We start from the raw sequence: 17,466 nt of genomic DNA on the forward strand, positions 1-17,466 counted from the left end.
CTATTTTTGCTCATTCTATGCCTTTGTCTTTTTTTGCTGCTGTGAAGCACCTTGAGTTGCAATTCTTGTATTCATTTTATTATTATGAAGTTTATTATTATTATTGGGGTTAAGCCTATAGGAGAGGAGGATTCCATACTGCATAGGGGTTCAGCCTATGGGAGAAGGGGGTTCCATACTGAAAACATGAACAACAATGAAAACATATCCCTCTATTTTCTGCATTATATATATTTTTCTGGCGGTGGGGCCGTCTTTTCGTTCAGGTTTGGATCTGCCCTTTAAGTAAGAAGCGCGAGGAGTAGAAGAATACAGACAGTATATTAGTACAGTATAAAGAGTAACGCTGCCAGGCAGAGGCAACGCACAGCAGCTACTGTATATGTGTGTAATGAAAATGAAAAACGTCTTTTGTCTTTTGTTTTGGCATTTTGTAAACATGAGCGTCTAGACCGCCGATTGTCGGTAAGGTATGGAGTCAGATGGTTTATAGATAAACACTGTGGCCAACAACGGCTATGCCAGGAAATAAGTTATTATTGAAAAACATTAGGCCATTGTGATTGTTTATTATTCGCAGTGCTTACATAGGGGGCGGAATAGAGGTGAAACAAACGTTCAAAACAACACTGGCTGTAGAAAATGTTATAGAAATTTATTGAAATAAAACACAAGAAGAACATTTAATTTTGAGTCCCAGAAAATTAAATGCAAATAATGTGTGTTATTTTCATGGTGTTGTGAGGAGCTAGGTTTCAGGGTGAGAAGTGTTCCTCTGCAGGCTGTATGTTATCGTCACGGTGTTGTTCCTCTGCAGGCTGTATGTTATCGTCACGGTGTTGTTCCTCTGCAGGCTGTATGTTATCGTCACGGTGTTGTTCCTCTGCAGGCTGTATGTTATCGTCACGGTGTTGTTCCTCTGCAGGCTGTATGTTATCGTCACGGTGTTGTTCCTCTGCAGGCTGTATGTTATTATCGTCACGGTGTTGTTCCTCTGCAGGCTGTATGTTATTATCGTCACGGTGTTGTTCCCCTGCAGGCTGTATGTTATTATCGTCACGGTGTTGTTCCTCTGCAGGCTGTATGTTATCGTCACGGTGTTGTTCCTCTGCAGGCTGTATGTTATCGTCACGGTGTTGTTCCTCTGCAGGCTGTATGTTATCGTCACGGTGTTGTTCCTCTGCAGGCTGTATGTTATTGTCACGGTGTTGTTCCTCTGCAGGCTGTATGTTATCGTCACGGTGTTGTTCCTCTGCAGGCTGTATGTTATCGTCACGGTGTTGTTCCTCTGCAGGCTGTATGTTATCGTCACGGTGTTGTTCCTCTGCAGGCTGTATGTTATCGTCACGGTGTTGTTCCTCTGCAGGCTGTATGTTATCGTCACGGTGTTGTTCCTCTGCAGGCTGTATGTTATCGTCACGGTGTTGTTCCTCTGCAGGCTGTATGTTATCGTCACGGTGTTGTTCCTCTGCAGGCTGTATGTTATCGTCACGGTGTTGTTCCTCTGCAGGCTGTATGTTATCGTCACGGTGTTGTGGGGCGGTCTCAGGGTCTCAGGGTCTCAGGGTCTCAGGCCGTCCAGCTCTTCCCCAGGTCTACCAGCTCCATGCCCTCGCAGTAGGACCGTGTCCGCGACGCCCTCACCTGGTTACATTATGAAACAACACACAACAAACAATCAGGAACAATGTACAGGAAATACATGCCTGGGTGATGCTGCATACTGTATGCATTGATGCACACACACACGCACGCGCACGCACACACACACGTGCACAGGGCACACACACACACACCACACTTATCATAGTTTTGTATTTTTCATTCGTTTTTTTACTGTATACTGCAAAGGTATCTGGTGTCTATAGGATACTGGATAGGGGGGCATGCAGGGTCTTTGTTCAGGGCATCAAGGTCTGGTCTCTATGGGCACCCCCCCCCCCTCTCTCTCTCTCTCTCTCTCTCTAAAACCAAGGAGCTGATCGTGGATTTTAGGAGAATCCAGCAGGGGACACACAAGCCACTGTGGATAAATGGGGCCATCATAGAAAGGGTGAGCAGTTTTAAGTACCTGGGAGTCCACATCACCACTTTGATTGATTGATTGAATTGATTGATTGATTGAATTGATTGATTGAAACCTGGACCCTCTGCAATTTGCATATCGCCCCAACAGGTCCACGGAGGACGCCATAGCCCATGTGCTGCACACAGCAGCATCACACCTGGACAAGAGGCAGGGGAACTATGTGAGAATGCTGTTCATCGACTACAGCTCAGCATTCAATACCATAGTCCCCTCCAAACTCATAGCCAAGCTCAGGGACCTGGGCTTGAACTATGACCTCTGCCAGTGGGTCTTGGACTTCCTGACGGGCAGACCCCAGGTGGTAAGAGCCGGCAACTGCACCTCCTCATCCATCACGCTCAACATAGGGGCCCCCCAGGGCTGTGTTCTGAGCCCCCTCCTCTACTCCCTGTACACACATGACTGCGTAGCACAGCGGAACGACAACACCATCATCAAATTTGCTGATGACACAGTAGTGGTGGGCCTGATCTCTGCCAACGACGAAAGGGCCTACCTGGAAGAGGTAGAGAACCTGTCACAGTGGTGTCAGGAGAACTGCCTCTCCCTGAACGTCAGCAAAACAAAAGAGATGATTGTGGACTTCAGGAGGTCGGGGGTCAAGGACTACAGCCCCCTCAGCATCGACGGGGCACCGGTTGAGAGAGTGAACAGTTTCAAGTACCTCGGAGCCCACATATCCGAGGACTTGACATGGACCACACACATTGACAGTGTTGTGAAGAAGGCACGACAACGCCTCTACTTCCTCAGGCGCCTAAGGAAGTTCCAAGTCAGTCAGAAGATCCTTAGGAACTTCTACTCATGTACAATAGAGAGCATCCTGACCGGCAACATCACCTCCTGGTTTGGGAATAGCACTGCACAAGACCGTAGCAGACTACAAAGAGTGACACGTTCAGCCGAACGCACAATTGGAGGGGGGCTTCCCACCCTCCAGAACATTTACAACAAGCGGTGCAAGGGGAAGGCTAAGAGAATTATTAAGGACTCGAGCCACCCGAACAACTGCCTCTTTGAACTGCTGCGGTCAGGCAAGCGATACCGGAGTCTTAAGGCGAGCACAGAAAGACTCAGAAGAAGCTTCTATCCCCAGGCCATCAGGCTGCTAAACGAACAATAATCACTATGCAACAACCATCAAATGCACACAGCACACACACCCACACGCACACACTCACTCAAACAAACAACACACTGCAGCACCCACTCTCCACACTTTAGATCACACAAACACACTTACACTTTATATTTATTGATAAAGGATTTGCACTACAACTCGTACACCTACTGTGAATTGTACCTAAATTGCACCTCGTCCCATTTCTCCATTTCTGCCTTGCACTATATAGTATTGTATATTAGTACACTGCACAGTATTGTATATTGTATGGTAACTACGTCTATTCTGCATCGAACATTGTACATATGTCTAAACTGAACACTGTGACCTCATTTTTTTTACTTCTAATTTTACTATGTTATTTTATTTCATACTTATCTTGTCTTGCACAGTCTCTGGAGCGCAACAGTAAGAAGCATTTTGTATAAAAGTATTCTGTACTTCAGTATGACAACTATTAAAGAAACTTGAACTTGAAACTTGAAAAGTTTATTAACAGATTGCAGAATGGGTACAGTACAGTACAGCTCAATACATACAATTGTTAAGGGGATGCAGACCAGAGAAAGACGTTCGTCTTGTTTACATCAGGGTCCCCCATTTTCAATTCATCATAACATATATGACACACACAACATACAGATAGACAGTACTGCTACATCTATACATTTATGACATACCAGATTTGCAAATACAGTACTGTTTGTGATACAAAAAGTGTCCACTCACTCACATCAACTTAGTATTAGCCACTGTGGTAAAAAAAGGCGAAACAGCGCCTCTACCACATGAGGAAGTTCAGAGTATCAGGGAAGATACTCCACTCCTTCTATTCCGGGGCTGTAGAGAGCATTCTGACTGGGAACATCACTGCCTGGTTTGGAAACAGCACAGCCCAGGATAGGAAGGCCCTACAGAGAGTGGTGCGCTCAGCAGAATGGACTACGGGTATTGCACTACCACCCCCGCAGGACTTATACAATAGGAGGTGCAAATCCAGAGCCTGCAGAATAATGAAGGACCCTCACCACCCCAATAATAGCCTGTTCAAGCTGCTGCGGTCAGGCAAGCGCCTCCGTATACACATGCAACAAGAACAGAGAGACTACACTGAACACTGAACACTGATCTCTCCACACACACACACACACACAACACAACATTCTGCACTCGCACACTCACAAACGCACCACAGGTCACTTTAAACACACAAGAAAAGGACACTTTAAAGGAAGGAAAAGGTCACTTTAAGAAAATAACTTGTTGTGATTGTTGTATAGTATGGTTAGTAACAGCAAGTATAGCATAGGGACATAGGGAAAAACTGCACATTGTATAGGTATGTACATAGGATCCAGTGCCTTTAACACTTTCAGAGCCCAAGCTTAATGCCTTTTTACCTCCTTGAATGCCCAGCACCACTTCAATGTTAACGTTAATATCGCCTAATCTATGTTTTAAATTATGGCTATGTGTCTAAGTGATAGGGAAACAATGTCCAGGCACGCACTCCAGGTTTTTCCAAATTTATTGGCAGCCTGTAATCATATGATGTTTCGGTGTGAACACACCTTCTTCAGAATGGCTTGCATATGTGTCTAATCTGCCCGTCGCTTATCAAAGACTCATTTTCCAGTCAACATTGTCGTAGCAGATTGTTTTTTTATCGCTTCATTTCCGTTTTCTAGCATTTTGAAAAGCACTAGTTTTCACGGAAAAAAGAAGACATTCCATGATAATCGCCCTTTACTGGAATATTCTAGAACGTTGTCATTTCTCGGCCTATTTATGAATAGTTTTCAAATAAACGCTAGATTATCGATAGTATATGTGTACGCATGCACGCTCTGGCCGCGAGCTGAAAATCGATTCTCCTATTTCCTGACCGCTCACACAGTCAATCAGCCATATCACATAATCACATAAAAGCTTATATCTCCGTGAAAACGAGTCTGATTATCCTAAGACTGGTAACATAGATTCCTTACCTGAGATCAGATGGTATCCAAATGGATTATTCCAATTCCTGATCGCCATTCGAAAAAATCAATCCTTTTATTCATCCACCGTGTATACTGTAAAAACACATAATCCCCGCTGCTCTGAGGCTCCAGAGTGGAGCTGATCGACCCCGGCTGCGTGAGTGAGAAGTAAAATGTGGAGTCCGGGATTTTTTTTCTCATTTATTTTCACTGAGTCCAATCCAAAAGGGTGAATTACCATCTGGGAGACGATAGGGGGCGCTTTTTTCACATCTGAGCGCCTGGAGTGGCTGAATTTCCAACGGTAGACTCGGTTGATGAAATATGATTTCAGATCGCTAATAAAAATAAAAAAACGACAAAATACGAGAATTCTCGTGAGTGGGCATTCAACCCGCGGGGGGTAAACCCGAGAAAACTCGGGTTGGGCAATCAAAGTGTTAAGTGATTTATTAACATGTCTATTTACCATGTCTATTCTAGTTATCTTTTTTATTATTATTACTATTACTATTGTTTTTATTGGACAATCGAAGCGGGCATGGCCAACCGCATTTCACTGTATGCCTTGGTATGTATATATGTATGTATGAATAAAAAAAAACTCTCTCCCTCTCTCACCACTGCTATGAATGGTGAGCCACTAATGATAGGGGGCTTGTAGCTACTAGCTGCTGCCAGTCCCTGCCATACTGTGAACAAAACTACACAGTAACATGAAGACAGTCCAAGGTAATAAAACATCTCTCTGTCTCCACACTATAAACTTCATGCAGTATTTATCTTCACAATACTAAACTTCAGGCAGTATTTATCCTCACAATACTAAACTTCAGGCAGTATTTATCTCTATGATACTAAACTTCAGGTAGTATTTATCTCTATGACACTAAACTTCAGGCAGTATTTATCTTCATGATGATAAACGTGTTACGTTCCAGCATGTGGCTGTTGTATTTTGTTTGTCCTTTTCTGTCTCCCCCTCTCCCTCCACCTGCTACTCTGATCCAGGTTCCTGTCATTCATCAAGACACCAATAGGAACCCAGCCAGTCATCAATCAATCCACCAGTTGACCAATCAGAAACCCTCCTCTTGTTTTAAAACCATGTGGCACTTCCGGTGTCTTCCCTTTTGTTTCTGGTTTGCTGTTGGTTAGATGTTTGTATGTGACTTAGTTAGCCAACTCGGTAAAAGTGTATTGTGTGCGTGTTGGGAATTGGAGCAGGTAAGCTCCAATACATTTGGTGCTACACGTAGTAGTGGTATTGTCTTCTAGACTTCAGACAGTATTTATCTCCACGACACTAAACTTCAGGCAGTTTATCTCTATGATGCTAAACTTCAGGCATATCTATCTTCACGATACTAAATATAATACTTCAGGCAGTATTTTTCTGTCTTTTGCAATAACTGATACTGAGAGCTGATGAATTGAACAGTAGATCTATAGTTGATAAAGGTTTATGTTCAATTGTGAACAGTGGATATATAGAGTGAGTTAATAAAGGTTTATGTTCAATTGTGAACAGTGGATCTATAGTTAATAAAGGTTTATGTTAAATTGTGAAAAGTGGATCTATAGAGTTGGAGTTAATAAAGGTTTAATTGTGAACAGTGGATCTATAGAGTTGGAGTTAATAAAGGTTTATCTTAAATTGTGAACAGTGGATCTATAGAGTTGGAGTTAATAAAGGTTTGTGTTAAATTTTGAACAGTGGATCTATAGAGTTGGGGTTAACGCTTCAAGCCCATGCATGTGCAAGGTTTCCCACAGACTCCCAGAGGCACCAGAAGCTGAATAAAAAAGAAAAGTGATACTAATAAAAAATATTTCCCATCCCCGGATCGGCAGGTGGCTTTGCACGTTTGTGCATGCGCTTTGATGAGAAACACGAGGGTGGTTTTTCCGGTTTTCTGAGTTTTCCGATGCGACCCTGGGAACACCACTTGGCAGGCACAAAAGCATCTGATTGGCCAAAAACAGCTCCCTGCATCAATAACCAATCGGATGCTTTTGGTCTGTGGTTTTCCTGGGACTCTGTGGAAAACCTTTGTTGCATGGGCTTGAAAAAAGTGATGCAGAGTTCTGCTCTATTTCCGCTGGGCAAGTAAACTCACTCTTGCTAATTTCTCAAAAGTTGACTACTGAAGCTTTAACCCTAACTCTATAGATCCACTGTTCACAATTTAAGATCAACCTTTATTAACTCTTAACTACTATATTATAGAGCCATGCAGTTTAATAAAGGTTTATCTTAAACAGTGGATCTACAGAGTTATGGTTAATAAAGGCTTATCTTAAACAGTGGATATACAGAGTTATGGTAATAAAGGTTTATCTTACACAGTGGACATACAAAGTTATTGTAATAAAGGTTTATCTTAAACGGTGGATCTACAGCGTTATGGTTAATAAAGGCTTATCTTGTGATCTAAAGAGCAGCAGGCTCGTGAACAGAAGGTTGGAACGCCCTACCCACAGCCGTAAAGGAATGTGAATCCCTACCCTCCTTCAAAACCGCTCTCAAAGAGCACCTACGGGTGGCTGCAATTAGAAACTGGCCCCGGTAAATGTCAAAATCCCTCCCCCCCACACCCACTCACCCAACCACCGCCGATGTACAGTTTCTTCCCCTTCGGATGTATATTTTTTTTATGATCTCTTTTTCTTACACAGTACCATATATTTGTATGTCATAAATGTCTTGAAGAATTGAAAATGGAGGACCCTGATGTAAACGAGACAAACGTCTTTCTCTGGTCTGCATCCTCTTAGCAGTTGTTGGTATTGAGCTGTACTGTATTGTACCCATTCTGCAATCTGTTAGTAAAGTCTTCAATCAATCAATTGTCTGTTTATTCCCGAACGGGAGAGAAAACTGTGGGCGCGGGAAGTGTATGAATAACACTCTACCCTCCCTCAGCAGCACCCCGCCACTGAAGTGCCCTCGAGCAAGGCACTTAACCCCCAACCGCTCACAGTGGACCAGCTCCGAGGCCAACAGAGCAGCACTGTGGTTGTACTGGGCAGCACAGTGGACCAGCTCCGAGGCCAACAGAGCAGCACTGTGGTTGTACTGGGCAGCGCGCAGCACAGTGGAGCAGCTCCGAGGCCAACAGAGCAGCACTGTGGTTGTACTGGGCAGCACAGTGGACCAGCTCCGAGGCCAACAGAGCAGCACTGTGGTTGTACTGGGCAGCGCGCAGCACAGTGGAGCAGCTCCGAGGCCAACAGAGCAGCACTGTGGTTGTACTGGGCAGCGCGCAGCACAGTGGACGTATGTCACTGTGTGAAGCAGGGCGTTGCTGACAGTGAGCTTACAAATCTACCCCGGAGAAAAGAAACAAACAAAGCCACAATAAGATGCGACCACATACACGACGCATGCACACGCACACACATACACACACACTTGATCTTCATGCCAAATCTCAGCCTCCTAGGGCAGAAACTGTGGCTGCTAGAGGGTGGGGACATTTTTGTGGACCAACCGAGCAACCAACAGAGTGAGTTATAGATCCGTGTCCATATCCTAGTCTGTAATTAAAGGGGAATGTTTGTGTAAGCAAATGAGGTTTCAATTCTGGTTCAAGCTTGTTTGAAATACTACAACAAATCAAGTCAAGTCAAGAGTTTTATTTGTCACGGCATACAAGTATACAGTGAAATGCGGGGGGTCTTGCCCGCAACGATTGTGCATAATACAATAATAATAATATAATAAGAATCCAATAGGATGAACGACATTTGTGCAATAATACAAGTAATCAAAGTAGGGCATATTGGTATATGTACATGAGTTTTTACAAGAGCATGGTAAGACATGCTAGGTCCTGTGGTAGTGCAATACACTGTTAGCTACGGATGAGGCACTGGGTCTTTATGTACACTGCTATACAATGCTATATTATACAATCTCAAGTTATACTATACTATTTTTAAAGTGACCTTTCCTTTTGTAAAGTGACCATAAGTGTGAGCGTGTGCAGCATGAGTGTGTGTGCTCATCTCAATCGGGGGTGAGAACTCACGTGTCATGGCTCAACAAAGTCAGCGCTCCATGTACGGTATTGACCTATCTCAAACCCCGCCCTCTTTTTCGCCATCCTCCAATCACAACTGTTGCTTCCCTCGGACAAACCTGGGTCAATTGTCTTAAGGAGCGGCCCCGGATTTTACATCCAGGTGACGGGTGTCACAGGGAGCGACAGTGGCTCGGGAGGTAGAGCAGTCGTCTGGTAATCCGGAGGTTCCCGGTTCGATTTCCTTGAGCAAGACACTTAACCCCTAATTGCTCCTGATGAGCAGGTCGGCACCTTGCATGGTTGCCTCCGCCGTCGGTGAGCGAATGGGTAAAATGTGAGGAACAAATTGTAAAGAGCTTTGGATGCGCTATATAAATGCAGCCATTTACCATTTACAGGGCTCTCTCTCTCTGATTTGTTGCTTTAGGAGAGGGTTAACTGAACTCTCCTTGGGTACAGGAATGGAAAAATGCTAAATGGTGCATTTATATAGCAGCTTTTATCCAAAGCGCTTTACAATTTGCTCCTCACATTCGGCGGACCCTGCAAGGTGCCAACCCGCTGATCGGGAGCAGTTAGGGGGTTAACTGTCTTGCTCAAGGACGCTTCGACGAATTGAACTGGGAACCTTCTGACAACCGCTCCACCTCCTGAGCCACTGCTGCCCCACACGTTGGAACACAGGTGGCGTTTGATTGAATTGATTGAAAACTTTATTAACAGATTGCAGAATGGGTACAATACAGTACAGCTCAATACACACAATTGTTAAGGGGATGCAGACCAGAGAAAGACGTTCGTCTTGTTTACATCAGGGTCCCCCATTTTCAATTAATCAGGACATATATGACATACAGATAGACAGTACTGCTACATCTATACATTCCCCTTTAACCCTTTCACTACCACACTACAGAAGGTTAACCCTTTCACTGCCAACCGTCTGTAGTGTGGTAGTGAAAGGGTTAACCCTTTGTCATGTGGCAGTGAAAGGGTTATCCTTCTGTATTGTCGCAGTGAAAGGGTTAACCCTTTGTCGTGTGGCAGTGAAAGGGTTATCCTTCTGTATTGTCGCAGTGAAAGGGTTAAACCTTTGGTAGTGTGGCAGTGAAAGGGTTAACCCTTTGGTAGTGTGGCAGTGAAAGGGTTAGGTCTCACCGGGAAACAAGACTAGACAGCTGAACTGGCGGCTCTCGATGTAGACTTGACAGTTTAATGTCTAGTTTCACTTCTTAAAAGAAAAGCCGTCTACAAGTTGATGTCAGCTGGTGCCGTTTCCATCTAGTTAAATTCATTGGAACATTCTTCTGTCACCCAGAAACCAAAATCACCAAATGACTCATTATAATTATGCACATAGACTATACTGCAATTCTTTCAGATAAAATTATCTCAAAACCCAAACTGTGAATGATGTCATCTAGGAACCCCTGGCCATGCGAGCGCTGACGACAGCAATCACTTACTGTAGTTAGGTAAGACTGAGTCATTTTGTTTTTATTTTTAACGGTTGAATTTGGAGTCCCATGATTTGTTTGTTGTACATTCATTATTTATTTGAGTTTATAGGACAAGGTATAACCTACACGGAAATGGACTGCATTTATATAGCGCTTTTATCCAAAGCGCTTTACAACTTATGCGTCACATTCACCCATTCACTCAGACATTCACAGTCTTGGGCGGGAGTGTTGTGGGTTTATGTTTTATTTTGTAAAGCGTGTAAATTGAAAGTTTTAATATTTTTTATATTAAAAAAAATCTTTATTATTTCAACACAATTCAGAGTCTAGGGCCATTTGTGTCATGCTTTATTTTTGTTGTTTTGTAACCTCCCACCACTTGAGGGAGCAGTGTCACAGTCATTGGGTCAGGTCATTAGGTCAGGGGTCGGGGGTCAATATAATCAGTGGGATTTGTTTGACTCAGGTGTTACTAGCTGGAGGAAGCAATATTGTAAATTAACACTTTAATCGCCATGGGTTAAATTCATAATTTACCATCCCTCGCCAGCTCTATTTGTCTATGGAGAAGTTCCCCTTCTTTGCAGGGCTATAACTTTTTAAATTCTATTGCTAAATTGCTATTATTATGGCCCATTCAATGTCCTATATGTATTGTTCAGGGTGTAGCAACGTTAAACTTTTTCATTCACATATTCATACTAAAATATGGTCTAAAGTATAAGTATGTTTTTATCGTTTTCTGCAGCTTTCTTCAGAACGTGATTTATAGCCCTAAATGCATTATATTGATGATCAAATACAGTTTGGTAGGAATCTGTGCAAGATAAAAAATGTCAACTGGACGTGGTTCTAGAAGTTTCTACGCATCATCTGATGATGACCGGATGGGCGGGGGATCGTTTATAATTCCGTGGGCAGCGTTAGATGATTCATCCAGAGTGGGTCATATGTTCATCATAGCAGTTTATATGGAATACGTTAGAATATAACGCTGAATCTTACCGTGGCTTCCTCACGCCGCTGGCAGATGAGCGTGGAACAGAATTTTTTCTATTATGGGATGGAGAAATGCCCGATCCATTTCCAGGTTGTATAAGATGCCACTGTCCTGATGAAGGCTGAATAGCCGAAACGTTGACGACAATAAAAGCAGAGAAAAAGTGAGTGCGGGAATTGTAAATTTTTTCATCTGAGTATAATAGTATACGTCCAAATCATGTTGTTTTTTCGAGTTATTTGCACCGATCGATGTTCACTGTGTCAATACGGAGTCTCTCTAACGATAGCGAGTGCCCGGACCACATATGGATGAGCACTACCGGTTCAAAGGTTAATTTCCGGTTGGCGATCTGCCGATCGGCCACCAGATGGCGCTCTTGAACCGCTAGAGAGTTGCGTGGAGCTTTGCAGTGTGTCTCAGGACTCCGGAAAGGAAATATGATTTCGATGACAGATTTTTGAAATATTGACATCAAAGACGAGTTACGGCGTCTTCGGCAGAATGAGCATGGCTAGGAATGACGTGTAAACTCGTCCATGGCGATCATAGTGTTAAATATTGAATTTTGTTTTTGTCTATTATTGGAAACAATATGAACTGTGAGCAATAAATCACCTTTTATTCTTGCAACAAGTGGATTTCAAATCATTAATACACGTGTCAGAACACTTTAACTACACAGAGATTCAGTTCCTCTGGGCAACACGTGCCCAGACCCGAGTGGAACTTCTACTACCGAGAGCTCATTCCACGTTCACGGCGACCATCTAACTCTGTTGAAGAATCCTCTTAATCTTCTAACACTAAATAAGTTCCTTTACCAGGAAAGAAATAAAGTTGACTCTTCAACCGGTTTTTAAAAAAGTGGTGGAATTGGTGTCTCCTATACAGGCCTGTACACGCCCCCAGACAATTTCCCCCAACAGTGGTATGAAGAGATGAACAGTGGTATGAAGAGATGAACAGTGGTATGAAGAAATGAACAGTGGTATGAAGAGATGAACAGTGGTATGAAGAGATGAACAGTGGTATGAAGAGGTGAAGAACAGTGGTATGAAGAGATGAACAGTGTTGCTGTTGTCATTTGTGTGCTCGTTCCACTCTTTCGCTTTCCATGCAAAATCTAGAAATTAAAGATTAAAATCACACCTGTTCTCTATTATAGACAAATCATATGTTCACCCTCTTAATGCTTTGGGACCCTTTAAGAAACACTGTCAATACTTCTTGTACTATCCCTTTACTCCATTTACGAGAAATCTTCTTACTACGGAACGCTCTGACGTACAGACAACATGTTTTGTCTTAAACCACTCCTAGCCACAGCGGGTGCAGACTTCAGTATCAGTATCAGTATTCATCCCACGTCATATGATAGGACACATTTCTCCTGTATGCAAACCTTGCCTCTCTTATTGTATAAAGCTCAGGGTCACCTTGACTCGGGGCTCACTTCTCAGATTGTCTGTACATTGTATTGATCCTCCTGTGCGCACGGAATAAAACAATTTTCTTTGCTATCCCTTGACTCGATATCCATTTCTCTTGAGCTCACCGGACTTGGTCAAATTAAATGTCCACCACCACTGGACAATAAAGACATTGATATAAGGATAATTGTTTGATTATAAACACATGTTGTGCCCTGACACTGTACCCGTTGAAAGAAAATGTTCAATTGAAAAAAAAAGTTAAGATTAATTTCCGCAACATCTCCTTAAGTGAAATATAATTTTCAGTACAGTACTCGAGTGAAAGTACTCAGTTACCTGCGGGGTCCTGTGGGGGTGCGAGGCCAGCTGCTGCAGCAGGGGGAAGGGTGTCCAGTGGATGGGCTCTACGGGCCAGCTGCACACGGACAGGTCGCTGGCCTTGCCCGAGTCCAACACACACTCCCCCACGCTCACCTCGCTTCCTCTCCAGCCGTACTGGGAGCTGCAGAGAGGGGGGATCAGAGAGAAACAGCGTGTGTGTATCTAACTCTGAAGGAAGTGTCGACTTTGGTGCCATTTGGCCAGATGGTGGCGCTATAATGATGAACTTTACCTTCTGGCTTGTAACTTTTGAACCATACCTCTCCAGATTATGTGTCTGTATCTGTGTTGATGTGTGTGTCTGTACCTGTGTAGGTAGACTGATAATAATTGATAATAATAATAATAAATTGTATTTGTATTGCACTTTTCGTTCACTAGGATCACTAAGTGCTACAGGGTTAAAACATAGTTAAAGAAAATATGTATTAATAAAAAATAAAATACAGAGTAAAAATAAAAATAGAACATAGTTAGAAACATAGTATAAACAGAAAATTAAAGGCAACAGCACAAGAAAAAAAAACCACAAGAAAAAATAAGTAAAACGCTAGCAATCAAAGGCCTTTTTTAAACAGCTTTAAAAGAGTCCAGGCTCTGTGGTGCCCTCAGCTGGATGGGGAGGCTGTTCCACAGGCGTGGTGCAGCCGAGCAGAAGGCTCGCTCACCCATGTGTGTCTGTACCTGTGGAGATAGACTGTGTTGATATGTGTCTGTAGTGTACCTGTGGAGATAGACTGTGTTGATATGTGTCTGTACCTGTGGGGATAGACGGTGTTGATGTGTGTCTGTACCTGTGGGGGTATATGGTGTTGATGTGTGTCTGTACCTGTGGAGATAGACTGTGTTGATGTGTGTCTGTACCTGTGGAGATAGACTGTGTTGATGTGTGTCTGTAGTACCTGTGGGGGTAGACGGTGTTGATGTGTGTCTGTACCTGTGGAGATAGACTGTGTTGATGTGTGTCTGTACCTGTGGAGATAGACGGTGTTGATGTGTGTCTGTAGTACCTGTGGGGGTAGATGGTGTTGATGCGCGTTCCGTGGCTGGCACAGGTGGAGGCCAGCGACAGTGTATCGTCATGGTAACAGCAGGCGCGGTCGAGCGCCCGCAGGTGTAGTATCTCGTCGGAGCGCGTGAAGGCAGGGTTGTCCAGAGAATCTGCTGAACCCGCCCACGAACGCAACCAGAACCGACCCGACAGCTCGTCAAAGTGGTTGAACCTGCGATAGCTGCAACCACAGACAGACACACACACACACACACACACACACACACACACACACACACACACCACACACACACACACACACACACACACACACACACACACACACACACACACACACACACACACAGGCACATTTGAAATGTTTATTTATGTCCACATAAACAGAAGTACAAGGAGGCCTCATACAAAGGACATAAACAATGCGAGTGCAATCAGAAAATGTGTACTGAAAACTTAAGGGTACACATAGCACCCCCTTCTCCACACGGCTAAGCTGCCAATAATAGCTGAGTCAGAACAATTTGTTTGGCTTTTCTCTTTGACATTGCAGCAATTCTCAGACCGCTCATGGTGCATTTATATACATGGCCAAGACTTCCGAATATAACTATACTATATCTACACTTGTACCCAAGGCTGGTTATCACATCGAGCAATGGTTGGTATTTTATATACTTGTCCTGGAAAGCCTGGTCCATGTACAGGTCAAAGGCACAGCCTACTTCTAAGATTAGCACCTCCTTGTGGCTGGTGTCAACAAAAACAACATCAGGTGTATTTGGGATGTTAGCAAAGACAACATTGGTAAAACCAAACCATTCTGGTAGCAATCTAGTATGCTAGTATGCTTGTACATAGATGGTAAGATGTTTTGTACCGCATCAGACACACACACGCACGCACGCACACACACACACACGCGCGCGCGCACGCACGCACACACACACACACACACACACACACACACACACACACACACACACACACACACACACACACACACACACACACACACACACACACACACACACACACACACACACACACATTGTCGGCGCTGGTTTGGTCATGAATGAGTTTCCTGAGACAGCCATGAGTTCATCAGTTTACCGTTATTGGTTTATGGACTTTGGCCTAAATAGGGTTAAAAAAAGTTAAAAGTTAAAGGTTTAAAGTTAAAAGTTCTGTCTCACTTTGGTAGAACTTCACTTACAGCCTAGAGGAAAAAACTAAACTAAAAAGCACTACTGTATCTGTGAAACAGTGTCCTACTTTTCAAAAAGCAACTTGGCGCTGGAGGTGAAAAGGCTGAATGCTGGAGGAGACAGTTAGGGCGACAGTGGCTCAGGAGGTAGAGAGGTAGACTGATAATCAGAAGGTCGAAGTGTCCTTGAGCAAGACACTTAACTGCTCTCAATGAGCGGGTTGGCACCTAGCATGGTTACCTCTGCTGTGAATTTGAGGCATAAGTTGTAAAGCACTATATGAATGCATCCATTTACCATTGATTTGGTCTCCAGGACGGCTACCGCTGGAGGCTGACTGGAGGTGTTCACTGGCTTAACCCTTTCACTCCCACACAACCGTCCAGGTTGCAACAATTGCACTTTTGAGATCGCTAGGCAAATCTATCACAAATTAGTTCAGTGTCAGAATGTTCCAGAATGTTCTGAAGCAAGTTTAATCTACATTATGAAAAGCCTCTGGTAAAATCTTTGACTGAAATCTCCCCAGCTTGACTCACCAGCCAAACCGTTCAATAGTCAGACGCCGCCACCTAGTGGAGAACACTGTTTCCTGCAGTTATTATGTCAGTAAGTTTAGATTAATTGATTGAAAACTTTATTAACAGATTGCAGAATGGGTACAATACAGTACGGCTCAATACACACAATTGTTAAGGGGATGCAGACCCAAACATCAGGGTCCCCCATTTTCAATTCATAATGTCTTTCCTGTCTCTCCTTCATGTTTTCTTTGTGGCTAGTTAGTCTCACATAAGGAGACCTCTATTGACTATCACTTCACGTTGGTGTAGCGCCACAGTCTGTCTGATCCAACAGCCACCTTGGCAAATAAACAGTCATCATTAAAGATGTTATTTAATATTCCATAAATCAAATGGGCCGGTTACTAATAGTCTACTAAGTCAATGGGGCCACGCCGCTGTCTGTAAAACCCCCGAAGACAAAAAATGATCTACTCTTTGCACGGTGGAGTATAGGTTTCAGCGTTGATTTGTTTGGCATCCAACCAGAGTGCAAATGTAACAGTAAAGTGAAATAGTAATATACAATGTACACAGGAGATTAAATTGGGTATAAAATATATAAATTAGTACTGCTGAGTATAGTGTTAATCATATGTATGTACAGAGTTGTAGTATTCATATGTACAGTGCTACAGGTATAAAGACACTATGGTAGTAAGTCATACTTGCCAGCAGCGTAACAAGTAAGAGTAGGTAAGGGATATGTACAAATATAGATATAGTATCTACAGTTATGTAAAAAGGATTATATGCAGGTATGTACATACAGATGTGGATAGATATATATACATGGTAAGACTAAATATATACTGTATATATATATGGTATATAGAGCGTTATTGTACATCATACTATCATACAGAGTTATATGCAGGTATATAAGAAGAGGAATTGTATACAGGTATATTCAGACAGATATGGATATATATATATATATGCTGTAAAATATAATATATACATTTATATATACAGTACATACAGCACTACTGTACATGCTATCAATCATACAGGGTTATATGGGTAGACTATAGCATGAGGTAGGTAGTTATGATTATGAGGTAGGGTTTATAACTAGCTATTCTTTCTTTATTTCTTCAAGAAAACTATTATTAATTTCTGTTTGTTTCTTGTTGTTGTTCGTCTGTTGTTCGTCCGTCTGTATATTTGTGTTGCGATATGTT

General features: G+C 43.1%; 1 protein-coding gene across 1 annotated transcript in view; it reads right to left on the minus strand.

Annotated features, from left to right (window-relative positions):
• Positions 1-1,438: 1,438 nt before the first annotated feature.
• The window catches only part of LOC311231990 (uncharacterized protein), a 35,456-nt gene continuing 19,428 nt past the window's right edge, over positions 1,439-17,466 (minus strand). Inside the window, exons 9-11 of the mRNA XM_084318639.1 lie at positions 14,513-14,734; positions 13,458-13,623; positions 1,439-1,644 (exon numbers count right to left, since the gene is read on the minus strand). Coding sequence (XP_084174765.1) covers positions 1,570-1,644; positions 13,458-13,623; positions 14,513-14,734 — 463 coding nt within the window. The 3' untranslated portion in view covers positions 1,439-1,569. The remainder of the gene's footprint in view (positions 1,645-13,457; positions 13,624-14,512; positions 14,735-17,466) is intronic.

This window comes from Notolepis coatsorum (assembly GCF_963971535.1).
Source record: "Notolepis coatsorum genome assembly, chromosome: 7".
Taxonomy (NCBI): domain Eukaryota; kingdom Metazoa; phylum Chordata; class Actinopteri; order Aulopiformes; family Paralepididae; genus Notolepis; species Notolepis coatsorum.